General features: G+C 33.1%; 2 protein-coding genes across 2 annotated transcripts in view; both read right to left on the bottom strand.

The window, feature by feature from the left end:
* The window catches only part of LOC109534447, a gene marked incomplete at its 5' end in the record, with an annotated part of 125017 nt that overhangs the window by 32401 nt on the left and 68691 nt on the right, over positions 1 to 23925 (bottom strand). The window contains 7 exon segments of the mRNA XM_048668962.1: positions 2765 to 2974; positions 3142 to 3330; positions 4289 to 4489; positions 5849 to 6056; positions 9181 to 9392; positions 11288 to 11486; positions 12831 to 13031. Of these exon segments, the coding sequence (XP_048524919.1) occupies positions 2765 to 2974; positions 3142 to 3330; positions 4289 to 4489; positions 5849 to 6056; positions 9181 to 9392; positions 11288 to 11486; positions 12831 to 13031 (1420 nt within the window).
* Positions 20900 to 22366, bottom strand: LOC109534455 (actin, muscle). The gene has a single exon (XM_019900132.2). The coding sequence runs from the start codon at positions 22257 to 22259 to the stop codon at positions 21129 to 21131; it is 1131 nt and encodes a 376-aa protein (XP_019755691.1). The 5' UTR covers positions 22260 to 22366; the 3' UTR covers positions 20900 to 21128.

Genomic DNA, 23925 nt, shown 5'->3' with positions numbered 1-23925 from the left:
GTTGCTTTGACGAACGGCCTTCCCTAGTAAGTTTCATAAATTTACGAGAAGCTTGTAAAATTGGTAAATTAATTAAAATTTTACGAAAAGAAAAGGAAACTTAGGGCAAAATGCCCTATTAAAAACAAAGCTGATGAATTACGCGTTTCCTTTGAAATTAATGATTTCAGTTTCTTTGAAGGAAGTTTCGGCCGAGTATTTCCATCTTGTTTAGTGATTTTCAGGCCATTACAATGCAACTATACAGGAAAATTTTAACTCCAACTTCTATACCAAAGCTCCTTATCCTGGCCTTTGAAATGCCAAGTATTTTTCTCTAAGGTTTTGCCTAGAATTTGTTTCATGCTTTTTCAACTTGCTGGGGCTGATTTCAGCAAATCTGCGACTATTTGGATTATTGCTAGAGAGCGTCTCTAGTAAAGTTTTTGGCTGCTCCTTCTCTGGCAACTAATTTATAGCGTAAAGGCTTAAATAAATTTTAAAACAAATCCGGTATACCGTGATAAATTATGTTCGCTTTAAAGCCATTAATAGCGATTTGTGCAGCTACAGCGCGATTAAAAGCGCTTCCAAAAAGTTCTCCTGCTTGATGGAAAATTATCGCTTCTCTAGAGTAATAATTAGCCATTTCTTGGTGTTCGGAACTTAATTTTAAAAACTGCAGGCGTCGATATTTGGAACATGGCATTGAAACCAGCGATCATTTTTTTATTTGTCAAAGATATTCTTATATTAACTGATGAGAATAATTAGTCAAAAGGCAAAACTTTCCTTTTGACTGAGTAAAGATCGTTCGGATGTTTAATTTAGCACCAATCTGCACTTCTTTTCTATTTTTCCTGAGCAGTTTGGTATTCGATTTGAACAAACATTAGCGTTTTTTTAGGAAAATGCTTTCGCTACTGACGTATTTTGTAGCAATCTTAGGCAAATAATGTTCCGAGCCCTTTAGTGGCGTTAAAGTAATGAGGTGTTAAATGTTTTCCTGCAACTGGAAACGCAGCGGGCCTCAATTCCCATGCACCAAAAAAGTCAGCTTTTCGATATTATGAACTCTTTTCGCTTTTGTTCTATTTCGCGCTCTGCTTCAGCGTCTTTGCTCGACTTTTATTCTTAGAGTTTTTTCAATTTGAGCATCTAAATGAAGCTGTTTTACATTATTCATTTTACAAGAATTAATTGCATACATTTTAGAGAGGATGAGTAATGGTTTTCCACACTTATGTCTATCTATATATTTTGTTTAACGAAAGCCTGCCACAGAGACAACAGCGCTTCATAAATAAAAAGAACGAATAAAAAATATAATTTTTTGTTTGCCATTTTGGTAACTTTCGCTTCGAGTTTTATTCTATTGTGCGAAAAATTAGAAATCGTTAGCTTTTTCAATGCACTTTGATGAAAAGATGAAAACTAATAGACGATAACGAAATGTATCCTTTGAGATCCGAATTTTACATGTCTGAGAGGGCCCTCATGAATGTTAATTGAAAATTTTAGCAGATTCTAACTTCCTGTATTAAAAAAACTTTATTTCAAAATTTGGTTCAAATGGTATTAATATCAACGAAATTGTTTGTTTAAAACTTAAAATCTGAGCTTTGAGGCCCACTATCATAAAAACCATTAATTTCTGCATTAAATATAAATAACTTTTTTGGTAAAATGGTGTACAAAAATGTACTTACATATTGTTACGTAAAATTGATAATAAAATACTCTTTTTATTTCCTTGGTTAACTTGGAAAGTAAATACATTATTTTTTAGTTTTTGTTTAAATATCAATCGCAATTTTTTCAGTGTTTGCTACCCGAGTATTCTTAATATCCCCGCTCCAACGATCATATTCTCAGTACTAGAAATACTGGCTAAAGCTTCTTAAAACAGTGCCTTCTGAGTGAAACTCATTCATGCTATTTTGATTTAATGCACAGGCAAACTATTTTAAATAGTATAAATATTAAGCTAAAAAGGGTATGCTGTTGACATCGAAACCTGGGCTATGGCAGACCTTATAGAAAACATAAATACGATTTTTTAAGCATCTGCTTAACCTGAGGTTGAAACAAGGTTCAAACCTTAGTCAGTTGACAGACTTACACGAATCTCTTTGCATATTTAATTTTCAAAAATGCGTTGCTTTCATTAATTTTTCGCATCATGTCAAGTTGAACTTAAGATTCAGTTTGACAATGGTTCTACCAAATGAATTGTTTCGCCAAAATATATTTATTTGATTAAATATGTTTTCATATTCCAACGAAGAACTAATCAGACCAGAAATTTATCCGTATTTATTCTCAACTTGAAGTAAATAAGTATAACGTAAAATTTTACTGACATTTTTGTGATATGATAATTGAATATTCAAAGTTGATATTATTTTTTTCAGTTAAATTGCTGATCGACAAAGAGTGGACAATTATGAGATTAAAACTTTTCACTTTTTGAGAAATATGATATTTATTAATAATATGTCGGGGGCAAACAGAATACTCCAAGACATCTACTTAAAATATGAAAACATTGGAAAAAGTCATTTACTTCTTAGGACCACTTTTCCGATTGCTCGACAATTTTCCGATTGCTCGTTTTTGAAGAAAACTGACACATTTTAAACTATATTCCTACGCCATCGTTTATTCATGTTTATCTAAATCAATAAAAAATAGGTAATAACGACACCTTTGCCGGCTAAACGAATATTCAATGACCAATTTGTTATAGAAGTAAACAAATATAAGACGTTCAGTTCAGTCTTACCCGCTTCCGGTGACCGAATAATCCGAATGAAACTTCACTTCCGCTTCGTTGTTTTGAGAAACGAAGTCAAACCGTTCCATTTGTTTAGCGTGGGTGCCGCAAAACCTGCTGGCGTCTTCCTGGACCTTTTTGTCCCCCCTGGAAACCGATTTCAGTTCGACGTAGTCGTAGAGACATTCCAACTGCAATTCGATGTCGATTTTAGAGAATCTGCGGCAATAGAGAAAACTTTTTAAGTTTAGGAATTGGAACCTGCCAATAACAGCTCCTCAGGAACAAGTTACAAGCAAATTGCATTTTTCTAAAGCAACTGATCGATTTCACTGACTAAACGTTTTGAAACTACCATTGAAATCTGGTCAGCAGCAGATCAGTACCTTATTTTCAGTCTCGTTCTCTCTGGACCAATAATTTTTACTAAAAAATCTAAGTTGTTATAATAATTTTCAGGATAATTCGGAGTGGTCAACGTTCCCCCCGAGCTTTCTATGGTTTTACTGAAGTCGATCGATGAATCCAAAAGTTGTCGCTTTTTTTTGCAAACGTATCCTCCTACTTGGCTGCATCTGAAACAAATTAGATTTCAATGCAATTAATTTGAAAATAACTTTGGAACACAATTTATTGTAAAGAATTATTGCAACTATCAAGGGTTGAGGAAATTTATATTTCATACGAGCTTATCTAATATGAAATGACGAGAGCTCAAGTAAAGTTTTGTTGGGCTGTCCTAGTTTAATATTAGAAATTGTATTAGTGGACAAGTTGCTTTATTCTAGGATGCAGTACATCGAACTTCGAAAACTAGGAAAATCGTTCTGAAGAAGATCTTTACTACACTTTTCTGGATTAAACATATCAACTTGAGTATATTGTAATTTAAAATGTGAGTGGGGGCTTCTTGCACTAAAACTGTTAATTTTAAAATGGCTATAAACTGTTAGACTTGAAATGTCTGTATTAAGGAATGAAATGGAAGTTGCCGATAAAACGGTTCCTTACATAAAATAGAAGCAGAGTCAGTAAATAAATATGATTTATTTTGATTATATTAGTTTAAAGCCCTCAAATTACCCATAGTAGCACTACTTTACAAAATTTAAATTTTAGATGAATTGTATAGCACACTTATGAAGGGACACATAAATGATGTAAGTCGCTCGCGCATGTGATACGTCGGGAAAGAAGTTCCTAAAATCGCAATATTCGTAAGTAACGTTAACAAAAAAGGTGCAATAAAATTGATGTCTAATTTATTAATTTTTTTTTTGGAATAAACTGGGGTGCCAAAACATTTAATAAGTTGTATATAAAATCGAACAAACAACTGCCTAACATTTATAACTGCAAATAGACTGCATATAACTATCTATGTCATTGATTTTCGGGTCAGATTCGGGCATCGACTTCAATATAAACTTGCGTCTCGAGATCCTTATTTTAGAATTCTGATCTCGAAAAATTCTTGAGCGTTAGTTAATCAATGCGAAGGAGTAGTTGGGTTAGATTTATTGCTAAACTGACCTCCGAGACTTCCAATAGAGACCACTAGGCATAAGTTGAGTTGGTGAAGGAGTCCACTGAACTCCGATACATCTCGCATCTTGTCCAGTGTCCAGCAGGTCATTCTCGGACGGTTTTTGGCCCGGAATCCACCCTTGAAAATCCATTGAACTTCCATCCATCCACTTAAAGTCCGCAGCTGGGTCTGCTTTTCCTCCTAACCTAGGCCAAGGCAGGAGAACGTGTAAAGGACTTAAGATAAAGTTCAGCGGATTTACGTTTTGCAAACTGCGTGATTAATGTTCCCGGATTTAAGAGTTCTCTACTTAAGCTGGTAGAAAAAAAAATATATCGAATATTTTGAGTAAGAAAAATGTATTTTTTTATTGGTCTCAGTCTGTTGTTCTTGTCTTCTGCGACAAGTCTATTTTGGAATCGTTTTTCAATTGATTCGCAAGAATTGAATGAAAATTGGGCAGAATCAACTGAAAGATGTGCGAGTCAATGCCATTGCAACAAACCACTTTTGCTTTTTGCTGAAAAAATTTAATCATTTTGGTGTTCACTTTAAACTTGCGTTATCTTTGTAGATTTGTATTGAATTAAGTTGCTTCTAAATTTAGTTGAAACTTCCTGTTCACAGAATCAGCTGGCGAAAACTTTGAATGTTTCCAGCTTTACCTAACCCGAACTTTAATTCGGATTGGTTTAATATGCGTATTCTGGTAAGAGCACATTTTCTCAAGTTCCACAGTGCAGCATTTTTAGTATTCATTTATGATTTTACTGGGTTGAATACATTTATCTGCTCCTAGGGTTTTCTTAAATTTAAATATCGGGGCAAATGGCAAATATTAATAAATTTGCAATTATATTTTGTTGTATACCTTGTTTCGAAGTTAATATTTTCTTTAATAAAATATTATATTATAATGGAAAGCTCGTTTTAATAAACACCAAAACGGATTAACTGTTTTCAACTGAACGTTTATCTCGATTTGTCGTGTTTTAATATAAATATTAGCATTAATTACATGAACGAACATCAACGAATTTGCGCAAGTTCTTTTAGCGTTGCAACTATCTAGTCAAAATCAACAGTTTTATAGCCTGTAATTTTATTAATATCTCGAATGTGCAACATTTAATCGACATTTATCAAGAGACCTGAAATAAAATAAAACCAAAAATGCGCGTTATAACAGTCTTAGATTTTGGCTGAAAAAACGGGAAACGATTGAACTCAGTATTACAACAGTTCTAATACTTGTGAGCAAATTAATCGATGTTTAACAGATTCGTCCTTTATTTCCAAGTTGTTGAAATTTAAAAGTCCATCTAAACTGAATAATTATTTACTTTCACTGTTTGACGCCTTCGGGTTACAGACTTGAGTACTTCAACAAAACTAAATGCTAGTAAAAAGGGCTCTTTGAAAGCCAAAGTTTACGAGCAGGAAACCTAAGTCAAAGTTTTCCACTCAAAGCGACTTCCAATAAAATCTTGAGTAAATGTTCGATCATCGAACGATGATGTGAATAGGTGCTCGATAATGAATGATCGATCATAAAATGTACTAACCAATAAAGAGCGCTCGTTCTATATTCGGAGTTCTTTCTTATGATGGTGGTTATAAATCTTCCCTCTTCGGGTGTGACAATGGACGCCAATAGAGCTTTCATGCCTCGGCAAATTTGCTGAGCTGTAGGCCACGTTACCTCTGGATAATTAACCACTAAGTAACAGGCGTCGTTGAACATGTGGAGCCGATCGTCGCCACACTGCATGGCTGAAATGTTACAATTGTGTAAAGGAAATATTTCAAATTAATGGAAAAAATCTGTAAGATTTTTACGCATTAAAAGCAAACACGTTTCATTGGTATTTCATCTGAAGAGTTTTTAGTTAACTAGTTAATTAGTTCTAAAGAAGGTTACTTTTTAAGAACGGTAAATCCGGTAAGTTCCAGCAGAGTACAGGGTAGGAGAATAAACCCGCAATAAAAAAATACAGTATGAGCAATCAGTAGTAACTGAACGGAATAGATTTATTTCGAAACCACCCTATAATTTTTGGCTAAATTGTCCAAACCTGAAGGGATTTTTTTTATTTACGCATTTTTAAACCACTCTCGACGGGTACATAAAAACGGTTGTTTTCCAAAAGTTGTTTTCCTTTTGCTCTATTTGTTTTTTTTAGTCCGCGGTAATAAGTCAGATTTGGATCAATTGATAGCTCGTTAACGAGCAATTCAAGGGCACAAGTTCGGGTATTTTTTAACTATTTGTTCCTATTTAGGTAAGCAATAGTATACATTTTTGTAGCAGGTAAGAAGCCACGCTTTTCGTAAGCGTATGTAATTCAACATTCAAGAAAACATCGTTTAGATATTATGAGACTGTACTATAGAGACTCTTTTGATCTAATCGGTAATGTAAAAATTAACTCTTTAGCTTTAACCACTTGTGAGCAAACAGCGGTAATGAAAGCAATTTGCAAATGTGTTCAATTTAAAAAATCTCCAAAAATTCCTTGAAATTGATTTTCTAACGAAATTTTTCTATAATATAGATATTTTTTTTTTGATAATCAGTGGTGTAAAAATTAACTCACCAGCTCTAACCACTTGTGCGCAAATAATTTTTGAGCAAACAGCGGTAATGAAAGCAAATTGTAATTGTATTCAATTTAAAAAATGTCCAAAAATTCCTTGAAATTGATATTATAACGCAACTTCTCTGTAATATAGAGACTCTCTTGATCTAATCAGTAATGCAAAAACTAAATTTCTGGCTCTAACCATTTGTGAGTAAATAGTTTTTGAGCAAACAGCGGTAACGAAAGCAAATTGCAAATGTGTTAAATTACAAAAATTTCCAAAAATTCCCTAAAATTTACTTTCTAACGCTATTTCTTTCTTCATAGATGCTGTTTTGATCTAATCAGTAGAGCAAACATGAACTCGTCAGCTCTCACCACTTGTGAGCAAATAATTTTTGAGCAAACAGCGGTAATAAAAGCAAATTGCAAATGAGTTAAATTACAAAAATCTCCAAAAATTCCTTGAACTTGAATTTATAACGCAAATTCTCTGTCATATAGAGACTCTTTTGGTCTAATCAGTACTGCAAAAATTTACTCTCTATCTCCAACCACTTGTGAGCAAGTAATTTTTCGGCAAGGAGTATAATCTATCGCTTATCATATATATCAAAGTTCACTTTCCGTTACACAACTTGTATGGAAACAGACATTTGAGCGAAGGCTAGAAAATTCATATGTTTCTCTCCAGTGGGCTTTTGAAAAAGAAAAATAGATCAAGAACTTGTCATTAGTTAAGACTTCATCACCTCATGAGTTTTCAAGGAAATGGTATCTAAATTGCGGCTGCGTAATACTTAAATAGTTTCATAAATTTGGAAGCACCGATCATGATCATCATTGAAAACTTGCAAAAACACAACTTTTATGCGTCATTTTCCTGGTAGAGTTAAAATAAACGTTCTAGCATTTTGATGACAGAACACCGTGCAGAACAGTTCGATTCTATTATAACAGAGTTATTTTGGAAACTTTAATTTTAGCACTACATCACCTGAATCTTAGCGTTTGTTCTTGTCAGAGTGCATTTTTCCCTTATATCAATAGAATTGCAAATTCCATTTGCATTTTATAGCCTTTATGGTTCAATCTAAAAAATCTTCCTCTGAGGTAAAGCGTGCTTGAAAAGTAATTGTTTTATCCTGTCCGAATAATAAATACACCTCAGAAAACAATTTCATTCATGTTAAGCTGCATACATTGAATTGTACGAACTTTATAATGCAGTTGCATTTATACAAATTTTAAGCCCTTATCATTCAAAGTGATCGTTTCACTGAAACAACTCATGTCAGCATCACCATCTTCTTGAGTTTATTCGAGTTGTTAAAAATAATAGAATTTAAAATTGCAAAAAAGCACACGAGATAAAATATGAACACGTAGAATCAAACAAACTGTGTTAAAATTAAAGTTGACAAATATGCAGCAAACAATTAAAGACATTTTTAATAATTAAGTGCACCTAATAGTAGAAGGATGAAGATATACGTGAGTGATGATCATTTGTGACAAGCACAGACAATTTCTGTGCGAAGCCTACACTGGGAAATATCTTCTGCACAATGCGAAAAAGCGCCATGGAAAACAACACAATATACGAAAGGCAAACGAGCAAACAATCGAACGAAAACGTTTTTTTGATGCTCTTTTAATATAACTTTAGGGCTTTTCAGGAATACGGCGAGTTTTTGCTTTTTAAAATTACCAAAACTTCGGCTTGAAATCAGCCTGGCTCGCATTATGTTATTCTTTATTCACATAAATACGTATAATATAAGATTTTAAGTTTGATATTTATTCAAAACAGCATAATGCGAAAATATACAGAATCTGCGGAATCGCAATGTAACTAAAAATCAGAAGTCTAAAACAGCAAAATATTTTTAAATTTAAGGGAAGACGAGCTAAGACTCATGTAATAACTAAATATGTAAAACAATGTCAAAATAAAAAGTTATGCCTAGTTTATAAGTACAGATCAAAATGAATAGAAAAACCGAGTTACAATAAAATTGCTATGGAAAAGTTGCAACTTTGTGCAGGGACGAGAAGCAGTAGACCGATATTTAGTGGAAATAGTTACATGATAACTGAGGTGGAATGTTTGGAGATATTTGCGAGAAGGAATGACATTGGAATGATGGAGATAATAATGAAATTATATGTTTTTTTAAATAAGCTTCATAATAAATCATTAAACAAATCATTATTAGATACAAGTTTTCCAAAATTCTAATTAAATTATTTCCTATCAACAAACCGTGACGGTTATCAAGAAAGACATATAAGCGGCAAAATAAATACTTTACCATTTTCCATCGAAACTCGAGCTTTGAAGCCGCCAAAGTGGTGACTGTAGTCTGAACTAAAACGCAGAGTCAGACGTGAACTCTGGCTGACGTAGCGTAACAGCTTCAGCTTCGTGCTCCAGTCGCCACAGAGACGTCGACCCAAATTGGACACGTTCGAAGCTAATGCATTCGCGGATCGTTCAATGATCTCCAAATAGTCGTAGCTGCAACTGAAAATGTACGAAATGTGATGTCTTTTTCGCCCCAATGACAACAGCTTGATAGTCAAATGCAAAACGAAAATTTGCTACTGCTCATGTAAATACGCTCAATTGCAAAAAAGTGCTGCTCTAGATTTTTTCAAAAATTTAATCTTAATGTGAGAAGACTTTCAACTTCAGCCGACAAACAGGGGCTCCACTTTTTCTAAAATTTAGCATATATGTATTTCACTTCTATTTTTTAAGATGTGCCTGCTAAATGACTTCTCATTTCTGAAAGAACTCCATTAACTTTTGCCTAACTCGATGTTCGTAAACATTTAATGCAATATTATAACAACTTCAATTGTGGCATAAGGGAGCAATTGCGATATATAAAGAGTTCAATAATTCCCATTGAAGAAGTTGATTACCAAAGCGTTGTTTTCGAACTGTAAGAGTTGTGGGCAAAATTTGATTCATTTATGTTTTATCCGTGCGCAACATGTTGACTCTACTTTGGTTTCTGATGTTGGTTTGCTTTCTGTAGATGCTCTAACGCGCATAATATAAAAAGCTTTCAACCATGTAGGACACGAGTCGATTTTTGACTACGGACACTTTTGAGAAATAAGCGCATTAATCTTTCCGTATAAAAATACATAAATTTTACAGCATTGAGACCCGCGAACCTTACGAACGAAATTAATGTCAGCCAAATAGTTGCAACATGCACAGTAGTGGAATCATGGTCTCAGATAGAGCTGCTTCACTCCATAAAGGTGCACCAATTATTAACGAATATTATCATACAAAAAGTTTGCCCTTAAACCTGGTTCTTTCCTTAAAAAACCGGCTGCCTGCAGAACTGCTCCTTATTACCGTCTGGCCATCAACTTCTTTATAAAGTTTACAAAGCGAATTAAGAAATAAATTAAGTTTTTACTGCATCCCCTTATACTCAGCTCTTAATGGGATTTCGTTCGGAGGAATCGGGGCCCAAACAAAAAAATTGATTGGTCTGTGTAGACTATTAGTAAACAGAGACAGTTGGTAAACGAGAGAAACATTTTAAAAATTTCACTTCCACACATTACAAGTGTCTCATCTGTGGAAAAATATTCATCAGACTAATTTCCTATTTTAAATCTCTTTGAGCAAAAGATGTAAAACTCAAATTCGTTTTTCGAATTGTTAGTACTTTTACAGTTAACAAAAATTTAAAAATTCTGCCATGTGATCTGGGTACTGCAACGACAGTATGTAACTGGCGCCCGCATCGATAATAAAATGTTGAAGTTTACTTTAAAGGTAAAAGCGAACTTTCCGCTGATTGGTAAGATCAGATTTTATTTAATAACACCTCAGATTATCTGTATAAATGGCCCTTGGCTAAAAAATAGTTTCTATCTAAAGGTGCTAATTTTCTAAAGAAAACTTTGCCTGATACAGAGTGGTTCAATTACAAGTTAGTTATATAGGAAAATAATTACTTCACAGAACACATAGACCTAAGAAAGGCACACATTATTGATACAGACTGAGCAATACTCATTTTGACATAAGAGTAACATTAAATGTCTATAGTTTTATTTAAAAAGAGTGATTCAGTGATTTAATTTGATTTTCCTGTTTATATAATTGTATATAAAATTAGGCGAACAACCTTTGGCATTATATTAGAGGGCTAAACAATACTAGGATTTTCAATTCTCAATCTTCAAATTATTGCAAATTTATTAAAATATTCGAAATAACTGGGGATTACAAAATAAAGTTTTATATCTTTTTACAAATACCTATGGCTAAAGGCACTAAGATTTGTTTGTAAAAACATGATAATTTTCTATTTAATTTTACAAAGCCGACTAACCGAAATATTGTAACCTTTACCTCCTCTGGACTAAATTATGGGCTATAAATACCTTGGCTCATTCTCGATGACCAACTCATCAAAATCCAGAATTATTCTATATCCTGATGGGGAAATAATGTTCGTATCGCAATCTGCATTATCAGGATACTGTCTGGGAAATCCGGGGCTCGATATAGCTGCCCTCGGAGCCTGTCTGGAAAGTCTCAGAGTCCGATTGCAATCGGGAGACCAAATTTCATCCAATGGCTCTGTAACATGATTCTTTTATTTGATAAATTATAATGGCAATTAACGCACATATCTTCAGAAAATATTAGCATGAAATGTCGATTAGAAGAGGAGAGTTCATTTACATTAAACAAGTTTAATTTCAATAATGATTTGTCAAATTTTTCAACATGCATTTTACTAGACTGTATTCAGTCACTATTAATAACTGCAATATAACATTTTGCAGTTATATTCAAAATTTTTCACCCAATACACCAATAAAAAATTTTCATGTCGATTTCTTCCCGTTTCCTCTATGAGCGCGCCTGTCATGTCTTGTTAAAGATTTATATTCTGTTCTCTTTTTGCAAAAAAAACGTCTATATTTCTCTGTCCAGTAAAGCCACATAAACGATATTTTAAGCGCAACCATTTATAATGTCGTTATTGTGTTTGGCTTATTGAAACCAGACCAGGAACTAAGAATTAATTATAATATATTATGGACGTGGAAGTTTGTAAATTTATTAGTTTTATATGGCAGTTTTAAACATTTTTACTTATTACAAAATGTATTAAATTTATCAAGTTGTTTATAGTTTTATTTATTAAAAATATTGATACAACTGTGCCTGGAAAAATTTACTGGCGAAATTGCATTTAAGAAAATCGTAGCTCACCACCAGGCAAGTGAACATCAATTCAAAACATTGCTATTGTAATTTCCCACATATTTACAAACACTGTTCGAAAATATTATTATGAAATAATAATCACAACAAAAACAAATAACAAATTATTGCAAGTTCGTCGTGCAATTTCTATCAGCTTCCTCTTGTTTGAGACAGTATTTGTAAATTTCGAGTTAAAATTGGAGTTAAAACCCTCTCAAGTGTGGAAATTGTTTCTTATTATGGTCGCTTCTCAAAGTTTCCGACACTTATTTGAACACGAAATGTTTATAAAAATGTCCAAATATCATTAATAAGAAACTTGAAAATAAATCAACATTAAAACATGTGGACTGAGGCAAATTCCTTGCATCACATGAATCTGAGCTCGTGCTGTCCTAATTCCTTTCCGGAGGATTGTAAATGATGCAGCTTATTTATGTATGAAGAAAACGGGAATGCATAAGGGAGTGAATTCTGACAAAATGAAGGGTGATTAGCGTCGCGCGTACCACAGATGATTAATGATGGGAATGCAATTATCTTTTCATATGGATGGTTTTCTGAATTATCTACAAAAAGTGGAACGATAAAGTGTATTTATAATACCTGAATTACATAAAATATTGTTTCATTGCTTGCGTAAATTCAACAAAAAATAAGGATTATTAATTATTATTATAAGAAATGTTTTTATAGCAAAGCTCTTACCATCATTTTGTAACTTTTCGCAAATGAAGTAATTAAGTGTGGCACAGTCGCGGTCATTCCACATAAATCCAGGAGCTAAACTGACCGAAGTAGAAGGCAAAGTGTACGTTCTTCGAACCTCCACGCAGTCCTGCTCGCTTAAGCCATCGTCGTTGGGTTGCTTGTTGTAATGTTGGTGTTGAGGCCATCCTGGAAACCAATCTGAAACAAAATTGATTGGTATAATACTAATAAAACCAGTATGAATCTGCCTTTAGGAAAATTATTATGCTGAGCTTGGGGAACAAATTTGGATGTTGTTTTCGATTGATTGCATTTTACAACATCAAAATAGAACATCGAAACAATAACAATAATACACATGGATTTAGAAAATGAACATGCGATTATGGGTCAGTCAATAAGGGGTGGCAAGGTACGTAAAAAAACAAATTTAGAAACTGCTCGCATGTTTGAAAAGAAAAGTACTGGACATATTTACAGGCGGTTCTAATTCCCAGTTTGTACTAAATAATTCAAACGGCATTTCTAAGTAGACAATATGAAATGTTAAAGCTGACGTTGGAAGAGCAGGATATTTTTTAATATACTGGAAAACTGGCACTTTTCCAGTCGACCATTTTTCATATTTTCTATAGTTTGCAAGATGTTGCAACCATTGTAGTGTGTTCTCTAATGTATTTCTGGTAATTTGATATTAATGAATTGCAAAATTCCTGAGGCATTATCATCTGCATTCTCCTCTCGAAACTGAATTTTTGAGCAGCAATTTCTCAAGTGATTTTTGAGAATTGCATTTTATAAGTTATATCCGAAACATGAAAACGTATACTCAGCAATAATATTATGAATGTCTCGTTGGGTGCTTTAAGCGATTACTTCAAGCCTTATGAATCACTCTGTATCAATCAAAGTATTCTTTAAAAAATTACCTTTGTATAGAAACTATTTTTTAGCCAAAGTTTTAATAAATTTTTGAATTTCATTCATCAATTCAAACAGGGCCAGGCAAACTCGCAATCTATCTAACGCTGAAAAGCTGATTATCCCGGCACACAGAAAACACGTGCTTCTTAATTTACTTTTCAACTTTTTCCTCGCGGATATAAAGCTGAAAAAATTCCTAACGAAGTACACGGGTTAAATTAATTGAATTAACAAGGCACGATGCCAGTGATTTAGATCAGTGAGTTCAGATTTTGACATGAAAGGAATGCGATTCATGTAGAAAGCGTAGGCTTAAAGGATGCTCGTCGTTATAGAGTTGCTTGAAATTGATGATTATTTTCTGTTTAATTACAGTAGTCACTAAAGCCTTAAAAAGATCTTCATTCAGAAAGCAAATTCATAAAAATATTAATTTTTTAGACCTACTTGTATTTCCTAATGGCTTGATACGCACGGGCTTTGCCTCGGTTTTTAAATAAATTTACGAAACCTGTGACGACCTTATGAGCATGTCGAATAAATTTTCCATTTAGTGTTTCACTTAAAAACTTTCGTATAAGTGAATACATCCACTTTAGGAAGGTAATTTTCTGTCTTCGTTTGTAATTTTTCGATGCTTCAGTTTCTATTTTTGCATGGTTTGATAATCAGTTTACAGTGAACTGTATATTAAATTATTTTATTTTTAAATTGCATATCTTTCGAATGTCGAAATTCTACGGGCGGCTTTAGCAGTCACAGACATATACTTTCTATAAATATAACTCTATAGATTATTCGAAAATATAACTAAAACTCTATATACTATTCTTTAATTTTATTTGTACTTGTGGCGTGCATTCCACTTATATTTAATATTGTTTTTCGAAACTCAGAGACTTTTGAAATATCCTAGTTGAAAGAAAAACGTTTTTTTTTTAAATTGCTATTGAATAATTGTTCCAATCTATTAACTGAATTCTCATCAGTGAGGCAGATTTCCACAGTTTCAAAATTGCATATCCTTCAAACGGTTCCATATAACATGACACCACCATATAACACAACAAATTTTGTGACGATTTATATTCCTTAGTTTGAATAGTTTACTAATAAACTTGGGTACTGAGATTTTCCATAAGCAAAAAGTTGTTTCCATAAAAAAATGCGATGTTGGTGACAACATTTTAGGATCATCCTATATAATTTATTTTTGAACTTTTATACTGTTTGTAATCCGATTTTATGATTAGTTAAGTCTTTATATGAAGATCAGCTATTGTTTTATAAAACTTGAAGCTCCTTTGGATATTTTTCTATTAGCAGCTCTATATTATATCGCTAATTATTGCCACAATAGTTTTGGTCACACTGAGGAGATAATTGTAAAAAAATAAAAAATTGCAAATTTCCTAATCCTATTTAGTGACTCTTATGTTCTTGTGCCGAATTAAGTGAAAATTTAAATAAATTGATGCAGGAGTGTTACTTGTTAGCAAAGCTTCCAACTTTGAGTATTTCCGTCTTTTGAGTCTCTATCAAGTGAGTGTTAGTAATGAGGTTTGGCCACGAATGCACTATTTCCAAGAAATAAATAAGAACCATCGTGAATATTTAGTTAGGTGAATTGATTTTACTTGTTCCTATCGTTTAATAGTCCAAGTTATTATTCTCCCCATATGAGTGTTTTGCATGGCAATAGGAAAAGTATGTATTATTTCATTTCAATTTATCAATAAAATATTAACTAGAGAAAACTTTCTGGGCTGTGCGGGCATTCTTTACATCTATATGAAAGCTTAAAAGAATGTTTCACTGAAATCCTTACGCTCAGAAAGAAAGGAAACCGGGAGGGTTTCTAAAATCATGACTCTTTAAATTTATGTTGGCGCCTGCAGGAGCAGACTGAACAAAAACTATTTTAAGATGTACATTTTGCAGTGAAAATGAACAAAAGGAAGACCGTGGCCGGTGTCTAGTTTTAGAACTTTGGCGTATGTTTCATTAGAAGCCGACGGATGTTATGGATAGTCGAGGTACTGCAATTTTAAATACGGCAGTTATAAGTATCGTGATATTTTACTGGACAGTGGCCGAAATACCGCATCTAATGGAATGAATATCGTGATTATTACCACAAATTATTCACTGCACCGTTAAATTTATCAGACAGGTTTCTTCAATAACCGCTTAAAGTACCAAAGAAGCACGATTATAGTTCTAAATAATCGTAAAAAATATTCGAAAAATACTTTCTAAAATTGTTGACAACAAATTACAGTTTGGTCATCAACTCATGAGAATCTGAGCAACAAATTCCTAGTAGTAAAAGTAGTACAAAGTAAACAGATTGAAAAAGAGTTCATATCTTACTTACTTACTGAACACGGACAATGTTTATTAATAACTAAATTGCAAAATTATTTATTAAGCATAAAATCTATTAAGTGGGTACATATTTTTAAAATTTTCTGTAAATTTTAATCATTCAACATTTGTTTGGTTTTTGCGGGCATTATTTGTTGTCATAATAATTACAATATGTTTTATAAATACACTTTTTTAATAATTTGGTGAATCTGTAATTTCTTCTTTGTACGTTTTCCTTAAATTAACTTTTCGGATTGTCTTTCGACTATTATGTCTTCATTTTAATTTCTTGCCTCCTCGTGATCTCATTTTCTTTTTATATTGAAGCTATTTGGGAATACGCTTAAATGTAAAAGCGAATAAAGTAAAAAAAAAATAATTAAAAATTTCCAGCCACGAAAAGAAAACACTGTTTACTCAATTTTGTCTAGACTCTGCCCTATTGATAATGAAAGATCACAAGGAATCGGAAAACGCCGATTTAATTTCAGATTTGCTTGATCCCCGTTCGGGAATTCGTTGCTCTGTTTGCATAGAAACTAATTTTTTTGTGCAGCAAAGTCGGGGGTTCGGATCTGAGCATCACCATAAAAAATATGTCCAGAAAAAGTTGCATAATTTGCATGTCTGTTGAGCATATTCGACAAGAGCAGAGAATGGAATGAGCAATGAAATTCAAATAAGCTTATATGTAAAAACCCGCCCTTCAGTTCTTATCCACTGTGCTCGTCGCTCTTGAAAGTTGAGTTGATAATGCGTTTTTTCTGAATGCCTATTGAAGTAGGTCGTCGGTGAGGTAATTTGATAATTTAACGATCTTTCTTACAATTAACTTAAGCTCAAGTAACCACCTTGTTAGAACTTAATTTTTCAAAGGGTGCTCTCTAAACCATGTTAAAAAAACGGCGACAGAAAATTTATTACACTTTAATTAGTCGAGAATAAACATGAAAAAACCTGTATAAATTGCAATTTTATACTATAAAGCAATTGTAATTAGAATTGAATGCATTCCAGGTAATGTTGTTCTTTTCAGAGCCCATCACTTAGAACCCAATAGTTTTTTGATTCCTTAAAAAATTCTGACTCATAGTATTTCAATTCTTATTTTTACGTTCTCTCATGTATTATGCATAGGCATTATCCATATTATATGTATGGAATGATAAACATTTTAAAGGCGAAAGTCTGTCCACAAAGAACTGTTACCTACTATTTCACTACTGATAATTTTTTAAACTTAGATTGAAGCTGATTTAATTGATGTAATAAATATTTACTTTTCCAGGTCTTGCTCTTCTAACCAGTACGTAATTTCCAGTTTACATAGCGAGTTCTTTTTGACAAACAAAGCACATTGGCAATATGAAAATTAACTTGTCCGCTGCTATTGCAAGTTCCAATTTTCAATTTGTGAATATTGCCATCGTGTTTTTTAAACAGGAAAAAATATCGAATAAATGATAGAAGGTTTGGTGAAGTCGAGAACATTACTTTGGAATCTGCGGTTTATAAAATTTTTTTGTCAAATGGAAATTCTACCACTCAATGTTGAAACTGTTTTCTAAATATGGTTTAAAATTCGCGATTGTTCATTATTTACGTTTTCTTCTCTAGAACTTCTTATTGTGGTTCACACAAATCAGCCCTAATATGATCGCGGTTTTTAATATTTAACAGCTAACGAATTATTGCTGCCCTTAAAATAGTTTTATAATTAAAACCACAATAAGCTAAAATTACTCGTCTAATATAACCAGTAGAAGAAAAAAAACGAATGCTGAAAAATTTTATTTATTTTTTCATATTTTTCTTCTTGGTTAATTGTGAAATAAGACAATTAGGTGAAATCAGCTCTTTAATTGCTTGCTTATTTTACTTTTTTCTTTCCTTAAAATTTTCTCTATTTAACTTCTCCGATAACATTTTGAACATAAAGTTTATTTTGACATTCATTTAGAAAGATCTGTATCTAAAAGACAATCTGAAGCCACAATTTTCATACGGCCTTGTAGATTATGGACATCGGCGAATTAAAAAAAAAATTAAGTAGGAAATTTTTTAACCAACATTTTCTTTCGTTGCACAGATCATAAAACTCATACATGTAAAATCTTAGACTGCCTTAGTCGAATGTAAAGCAACTTATAATATGTACGAATACTCATAAAGAATAAACAGCTTCGTTTCATTATTAAGTTGTTTTTAATTAATTTAGTTTTTCGGCAATTCATTAAAACCATGTTTTATCTTTTAGATAACATAAGCTAAGAAATTAATAACAAATTTACTATAAAGCGTCAAACTTGAAAAAATGTGTTCAGTTTGTTGAGCGTAATTAGAAGATTCGTTCTAGAAGCCTTGCACGGTGCAGAAAGCTGATTAGTGCAATACATAATTTTTAACTGTAGAGAAGACCTGATCACTCTTAATCTAAGCATTGTTTATTAGTATATACACATACATCGACGGAAATTATTAGATATTGTCGTCAAACTGTTTTTTTTTAAGAAAAGATTCAATAATTGAGGCGTATAATAATCAATAATACTCATAAATCCACAATCCAAATATGTTATTAATCACTTCCATTTGACTGAAAAAAAACAAGAACATTGTGAAAGGGTTAGTTTGATGCTTGTGCACATTCCAATTGATAATTTGCGATTTCCCAGTTATTGAATTTTTAAACAGGAAAAAATGTTGAATAAGTTATATACGGTTTGGCTAAGACGATTTCGGAATTTCCACGTTGGAAAAATAACTATTCAAAAGCAAATTCTACCACTCAATGTTCAAACTATTTGCCAAATTTTATTTAAAAACATGATTATTCTTTATTTTCTTATTTTTCTTATCTTCTTCTTATTTTTCCCCTTCCGGAACTTCCTATTTTATTTCCTATGGCTTTTACTATTTTGCAGCTAACAAGTCAGTTAATGTTGTGATATAATAGAAACTGCACCAAGCTAAAATTTTTCTTTTAATGGAACAAGATACAAGAAAAATTCAAATGAAATTTTAAAAATTGTTTCATTTTTTCATGTTGTTGTTCGAGTTATTGTCAGAACTGACGAACCAGTTAGGAGAACTTAAATCAATTTTTCGATTTCTTCTTCATGTTTTGTCTTTCTTAACTTAAAATTTATTCCATTTTTATTTTCCCTAATAAATTTTTACGATTAATTTATTTTTAACGATTATTTAGAAAACTATATTTTTAAATGTCAGTCAATTTATCTCGTCAACATGAAGCCAATTTTTTACACAGCCTAGTAGATATTTCAAATCCAAATTTAAAATTGCATAAATGTCCCCAGCGGTTTAACAACTAATAATTTTTCAAAACTTTAAGTAATAAATCTCTTAACCAGACTTTGCTTTCGCCGTGCAATGCATAACGCTCATTTCCGTAAAATCCCATTAACGTATCTTAATTGCTTTAGTAGAATTTAAAGCAAATTACGCGTGGTTTATGAAACATAAACAGATTCATTTCATTATTTAGAATGCACTTTTAAGTTTAAAATAAAATTAGTTCGCTTCCCTAAAATGTATTAAAATTTGTTGTTTATTTCAGTTAACATATGACAATAATTTAATAACGAATTTGCTGAAAAGCTTTAATCTTTTTGAAAAAGTGTTCAGTTTGTTGATTATATTTAGAAAAGCTTTATGCTAGAAACCTCGCTTTGCTATATTTTTAACATTTTCATGATTTTCAACTGTAGCTTAAAGAGCTGATCACTCACAATCTAAGGATTGTTAGTTAGTTTTCTAACATATACCGAATGTAATTAATAGCAGTTTTCCTACAAAAATTTTTTTTAAGGTAAACCAAAAATTCCAAATGTAAGCTGTTTAAGGCGCAACAATCCTTATATTATTCCCTGCATGACATTTTTACATCATGCATTAGTGCGAAATTAACAAAGTTTATTTTTATATATAAGTCCCCGAAATAAAATTATCAGCATACTAAGTTAAATTTATTAAATTATGTGGCGAAATAAAAATATTTAAACTTGATTAGTGTTGTTTGTATACCATATTACGCGATGTCGATTCAATATTATTCAAAATACAGAACAAGTTGCAAAATCAATGCCCCCACGTTGGCCCAGGCCAAGCTAACGATAGAGTTGGACCTGCATACCTATAAAATATTTAAAGCGTGTATTTCTGATATATCTTTCTAATTAATGTGGCTTCACATTCCCCAAAAAAAGTAAGTCACAACTCCTTTCATATGTAAAGGAACCGGTTTATCCAGGCGTGTTACCTTATAAGCTATTGCGAACTATTATTAGCCGCGGCAAGGCAAATGGTGTAAATATTACAAAATTCCTAGGGTCTTAGTGCCAGAATCCCATAATCTTCCAAGTTATTTTCATCGGATTAAAAATAGCCAACGTGACGTATGGTGTGGTGTTTAGTTTGCCTCCCGCATCGAAAGCCACCACAATATACATATCAAGCCTCCAGTGAGCCGATTTCCAAATAAGGCAAGCTTTCTAAAATTAGAATCCTAAAAGTGGAGTTCTCTTGGATTCTGTTTACCTTCGACTGTGTTGCTATTATTATAAGGCCTTGTTTAGATGCTATATTTACTGGTTGATGCGTTTAAATTTTATTTTTAGCTTGAGGTGAAATACTAGAAGAACACAAGCAGATACTAACCCAAAAATATTTATTAAAAAAATTACATAATATAACATAATAATAACATCAAGTCGTTGGCAATATCTTAAATAGGAAATAAAAGGCAGGTGTATTACTAAGAGAGGCTTTATTGACCTGCCTTGTAATAAAAGTATAATTACAGTAAGTAAATATTAACAAATAAGGTAAATGTTCAAAAGATGTTAAGTATATACAAGGTGTTCTTGTAAAAAATGTCTGTCTGGCAGTACAACCACGGTCGCATTATTAGTACTGCAGATGGAATACAGTAGAAACAACATGTAAAGAAATATCTTAGAAATGCAATAATTAAATTGCTTAGAAGCACTTGCGGTGGACGATTCCAGGGCCGGATTCGTCGTATTCTTGTTTGGAGATCCACATCTGTTGGAAAGTGGACAGGGAAGCCAAGATGGAGCCACCAATCCATACGGAGTATTTCCTTTCTGGGGGAGCAATGATCTTGATCTTGATGGTGGATGGAGCAAGGGCGGTGATTTCCTTCTGCATACGGTCAGCAATACCAGGGTACATGGTGGTACCTCCGGAAAGAACGGTGTTGGCGTACAAGTCCTTCCTGATGTCAACATCGCACTTCATGATGGAGTTGTAGACGGTTTCGTGGATACCGCAAGATTCCATACCCAAGAAGGAAGGCTGGAACAAGGCTTCAGGGCAACGGAATCTCTCGTTACCGATGGTGATGACCTGTCCATCAGGCAATTCGTAGCTCTTTTCCAAAGAGGTGGAAGCGGCAGCGGTGGCCATTTCCTGTTCGAAGTCGAGGGCGACATAGCAAAGTTTCTCCTTGATGTCACGGACAATTTCCCTTTCAGCGGTGGTGGTGAATGAGTAACCTCTTTCGGTCAAGATCTTCATGAGGTAGTCGGTCAAGTCGCGACCAGCCAAGTCCAAACGGAGGATGGCATGGGGAAGAGCGTAACCTTCGTAGATGGGTACGGTGTGGGTGACACCATCTCCAGAGTCCAAGACGATACCGGTGGTACGACCGGAAGCGTACAGGGAGAGCACAGCTTGGATGGCAACATACATGGCGGGGGTGTTGAAGGTTTCAAACATGATCTGGGTCATCTTCTCCCTGTTGGCCTTGGGGTTCAAGGGGGCTTCAGTAAGAAGGACTGGGTGCTCCTCGGGGGCCACACGCAATTCATTGTAGAAGGTGTGATGCCAGATCTTCTCCATATCATCCCAGTTGGTGATGATACCGTGCTCAATGGGGTATTTCAAAGTGAGGATACCTCTTTTGCTTTGGGCTTCATCTCCTACGTATGAGTCTTTTTGACCCATACCGACCATCACTCCCTGATGCCTGGGGCGACCAACGATGGATGGGAAGACGGCACGGGGTGCGTCATCACCGGCGAATCCGGCTTTGCACATACCGGAACCGTTGTCAACGACAAGAGCCGCAACATCGTCGTCACACATGTTGTCTGTTGTGGTTGATCACTACTGCTCACAAAAGACAGAAAAGAGACAGCTTAAAAGCTCGAATGCGACTGAGGTTTGAATAGATCCAGGTATGCTTTTATAGAGCACCAGACCAGTGGCGCCGTCGCGTTTTCCAAACCACCGTTCTATTCCTACACACAGCTCAGCGTTACATATTTTCAACCGCAAACATCAATTGGTGCACGTCCGAAAATGGTCATATTTTCGGGCATTTTCGCTTTTCTCAATCAAAAACTGCTCTAACCCAATCAAACTCATTTTTAACGACTGTTACACACCTCTTGTATTGAATTTTTCAAATTAACTCGTTTTTTCATAGTGGGTAGTTGCTCTATCTCCAGAGCTTTACAATTTCACCCTAATTTCAAAATTGTTTACACTGTGTTTTAAATCTTATTGATTAATCAATAAATTGTACAAGTTTCAACAATTCAATTCAATCCATTACATAGATTGGCATCTGCATTCATTAAATATCGTCTTGTATTTTATTTAAAGTATTTCAGTATTTCCTTTTTACAAAATTACAGTACACGTTTTCATCTACTGTTTAGTGGTTTTTAATTAAATTTTACCAGATGCTTTCAAAACCTGGAATCATTTCTCATTTAGAAAAAACTTCTAAAATAATTGTTAATCTTCTTGTAGAAACAACTTAATGTTTCAGCATTCTTCATATTTATCCTAGTTTTCAGACTTCGAATCAGTTTAAAACATATGATTAATTTCCAAATAGTTTTCTGTTAAGTCTTTTCTTCATATCTTATACATATATTTTTTTCATAAACCTCCTCTGATGCTTGATGGCAAAGTAGCATTCAGAAGATACGTAGAGTAGTACAATGAATTTAATCCACTCGATTATTTTGAAAACCTGCTGAAAAATATGATTATTCTTTGACTGGCGTAGGTATTTTCGTAATGCAATTTTTCGAAGTTATATATTAACATTGGAGAGTCTTTTAATATTTTAGCGGATAATGAAGAGTGCGTTATATACAAACTGAAAATGTTTTTTTGTTATTAAAATTGCTTCTAGGTTGAAAAGGACAAATGAAAACAGCACAAATAAATATTATAGAATGTCAAAACTTCGCTAGTTTATGTCTGATTTATCGCCTGAATATAAGAAAATATACGTTTTTTTAAAGAGCTGCAAAAACTTAACCAATTAAGTTCAATTATACGGGAGAAACTATCGCCTACTTAGAAGAAGGAACCTAGTTGATGGTAATTTCCATATAACAATACATATTTTTCATTTATCAAGTTAATCACAATCTACAAAGGTAAATATTGTTGGATTATTCGTATGAAGTATTTGCAATTGTGTGAAATTTGGGCTATATTTTTCGTCTGTTCAATCACTAAAAATGAAACGATAGTTGAGGTAAGAACCCAGCTGAACGCGCTAATATGAAATATGTGTGGACGTTTTGAATCAAGTAGACTGTTAAAAAACATATAAGAAACAGTATATATGTTTTAATTAATCTTTCAATCCAAAATTGCCTGGACTAACGGTTTTAAAGTGGTTTTAAATTTTGTATGGAAACCTATTTGAATAAAATTTCTACATATTTAAAAGTTGTGTCATATTCAAGTTATGGCTTATGTTTTTTTGCTGTCGAGGTACAGACGT

The sequence above is a fragment of the Dendroctonus ponderosae genome, unplaced genomic scaffold, assembly GCF_020466585.1.
Source record: "Dendroctonus ponderosae isolate FM_Combo_2020 unplaced genomic scaffold, Dpon_F_20191213v2 Dpon_F_20191213_8, whole genome shotgun sequence".
NCBI lineage: Eukaryota > Metazoa > Arthropoda > Insecta > Coleoptera > Curculionidae > Dendroctonus > Dendroctonus ponderosae.
The sequence above is the reverse complement of the archived record's forward strand: the minus strand, read 5'-3'. Positions and strand labels throughout refer to the sequence as shown.

Coding starts and splice junctions, on each gene's coding strand:
- LOC109534455 (XM_019900132.2), bottom strand. CDS start 22,259: ATGTGTGACGACGATGTTGCGGCTCTTGTCGTTGACAACGGTTCCGGT.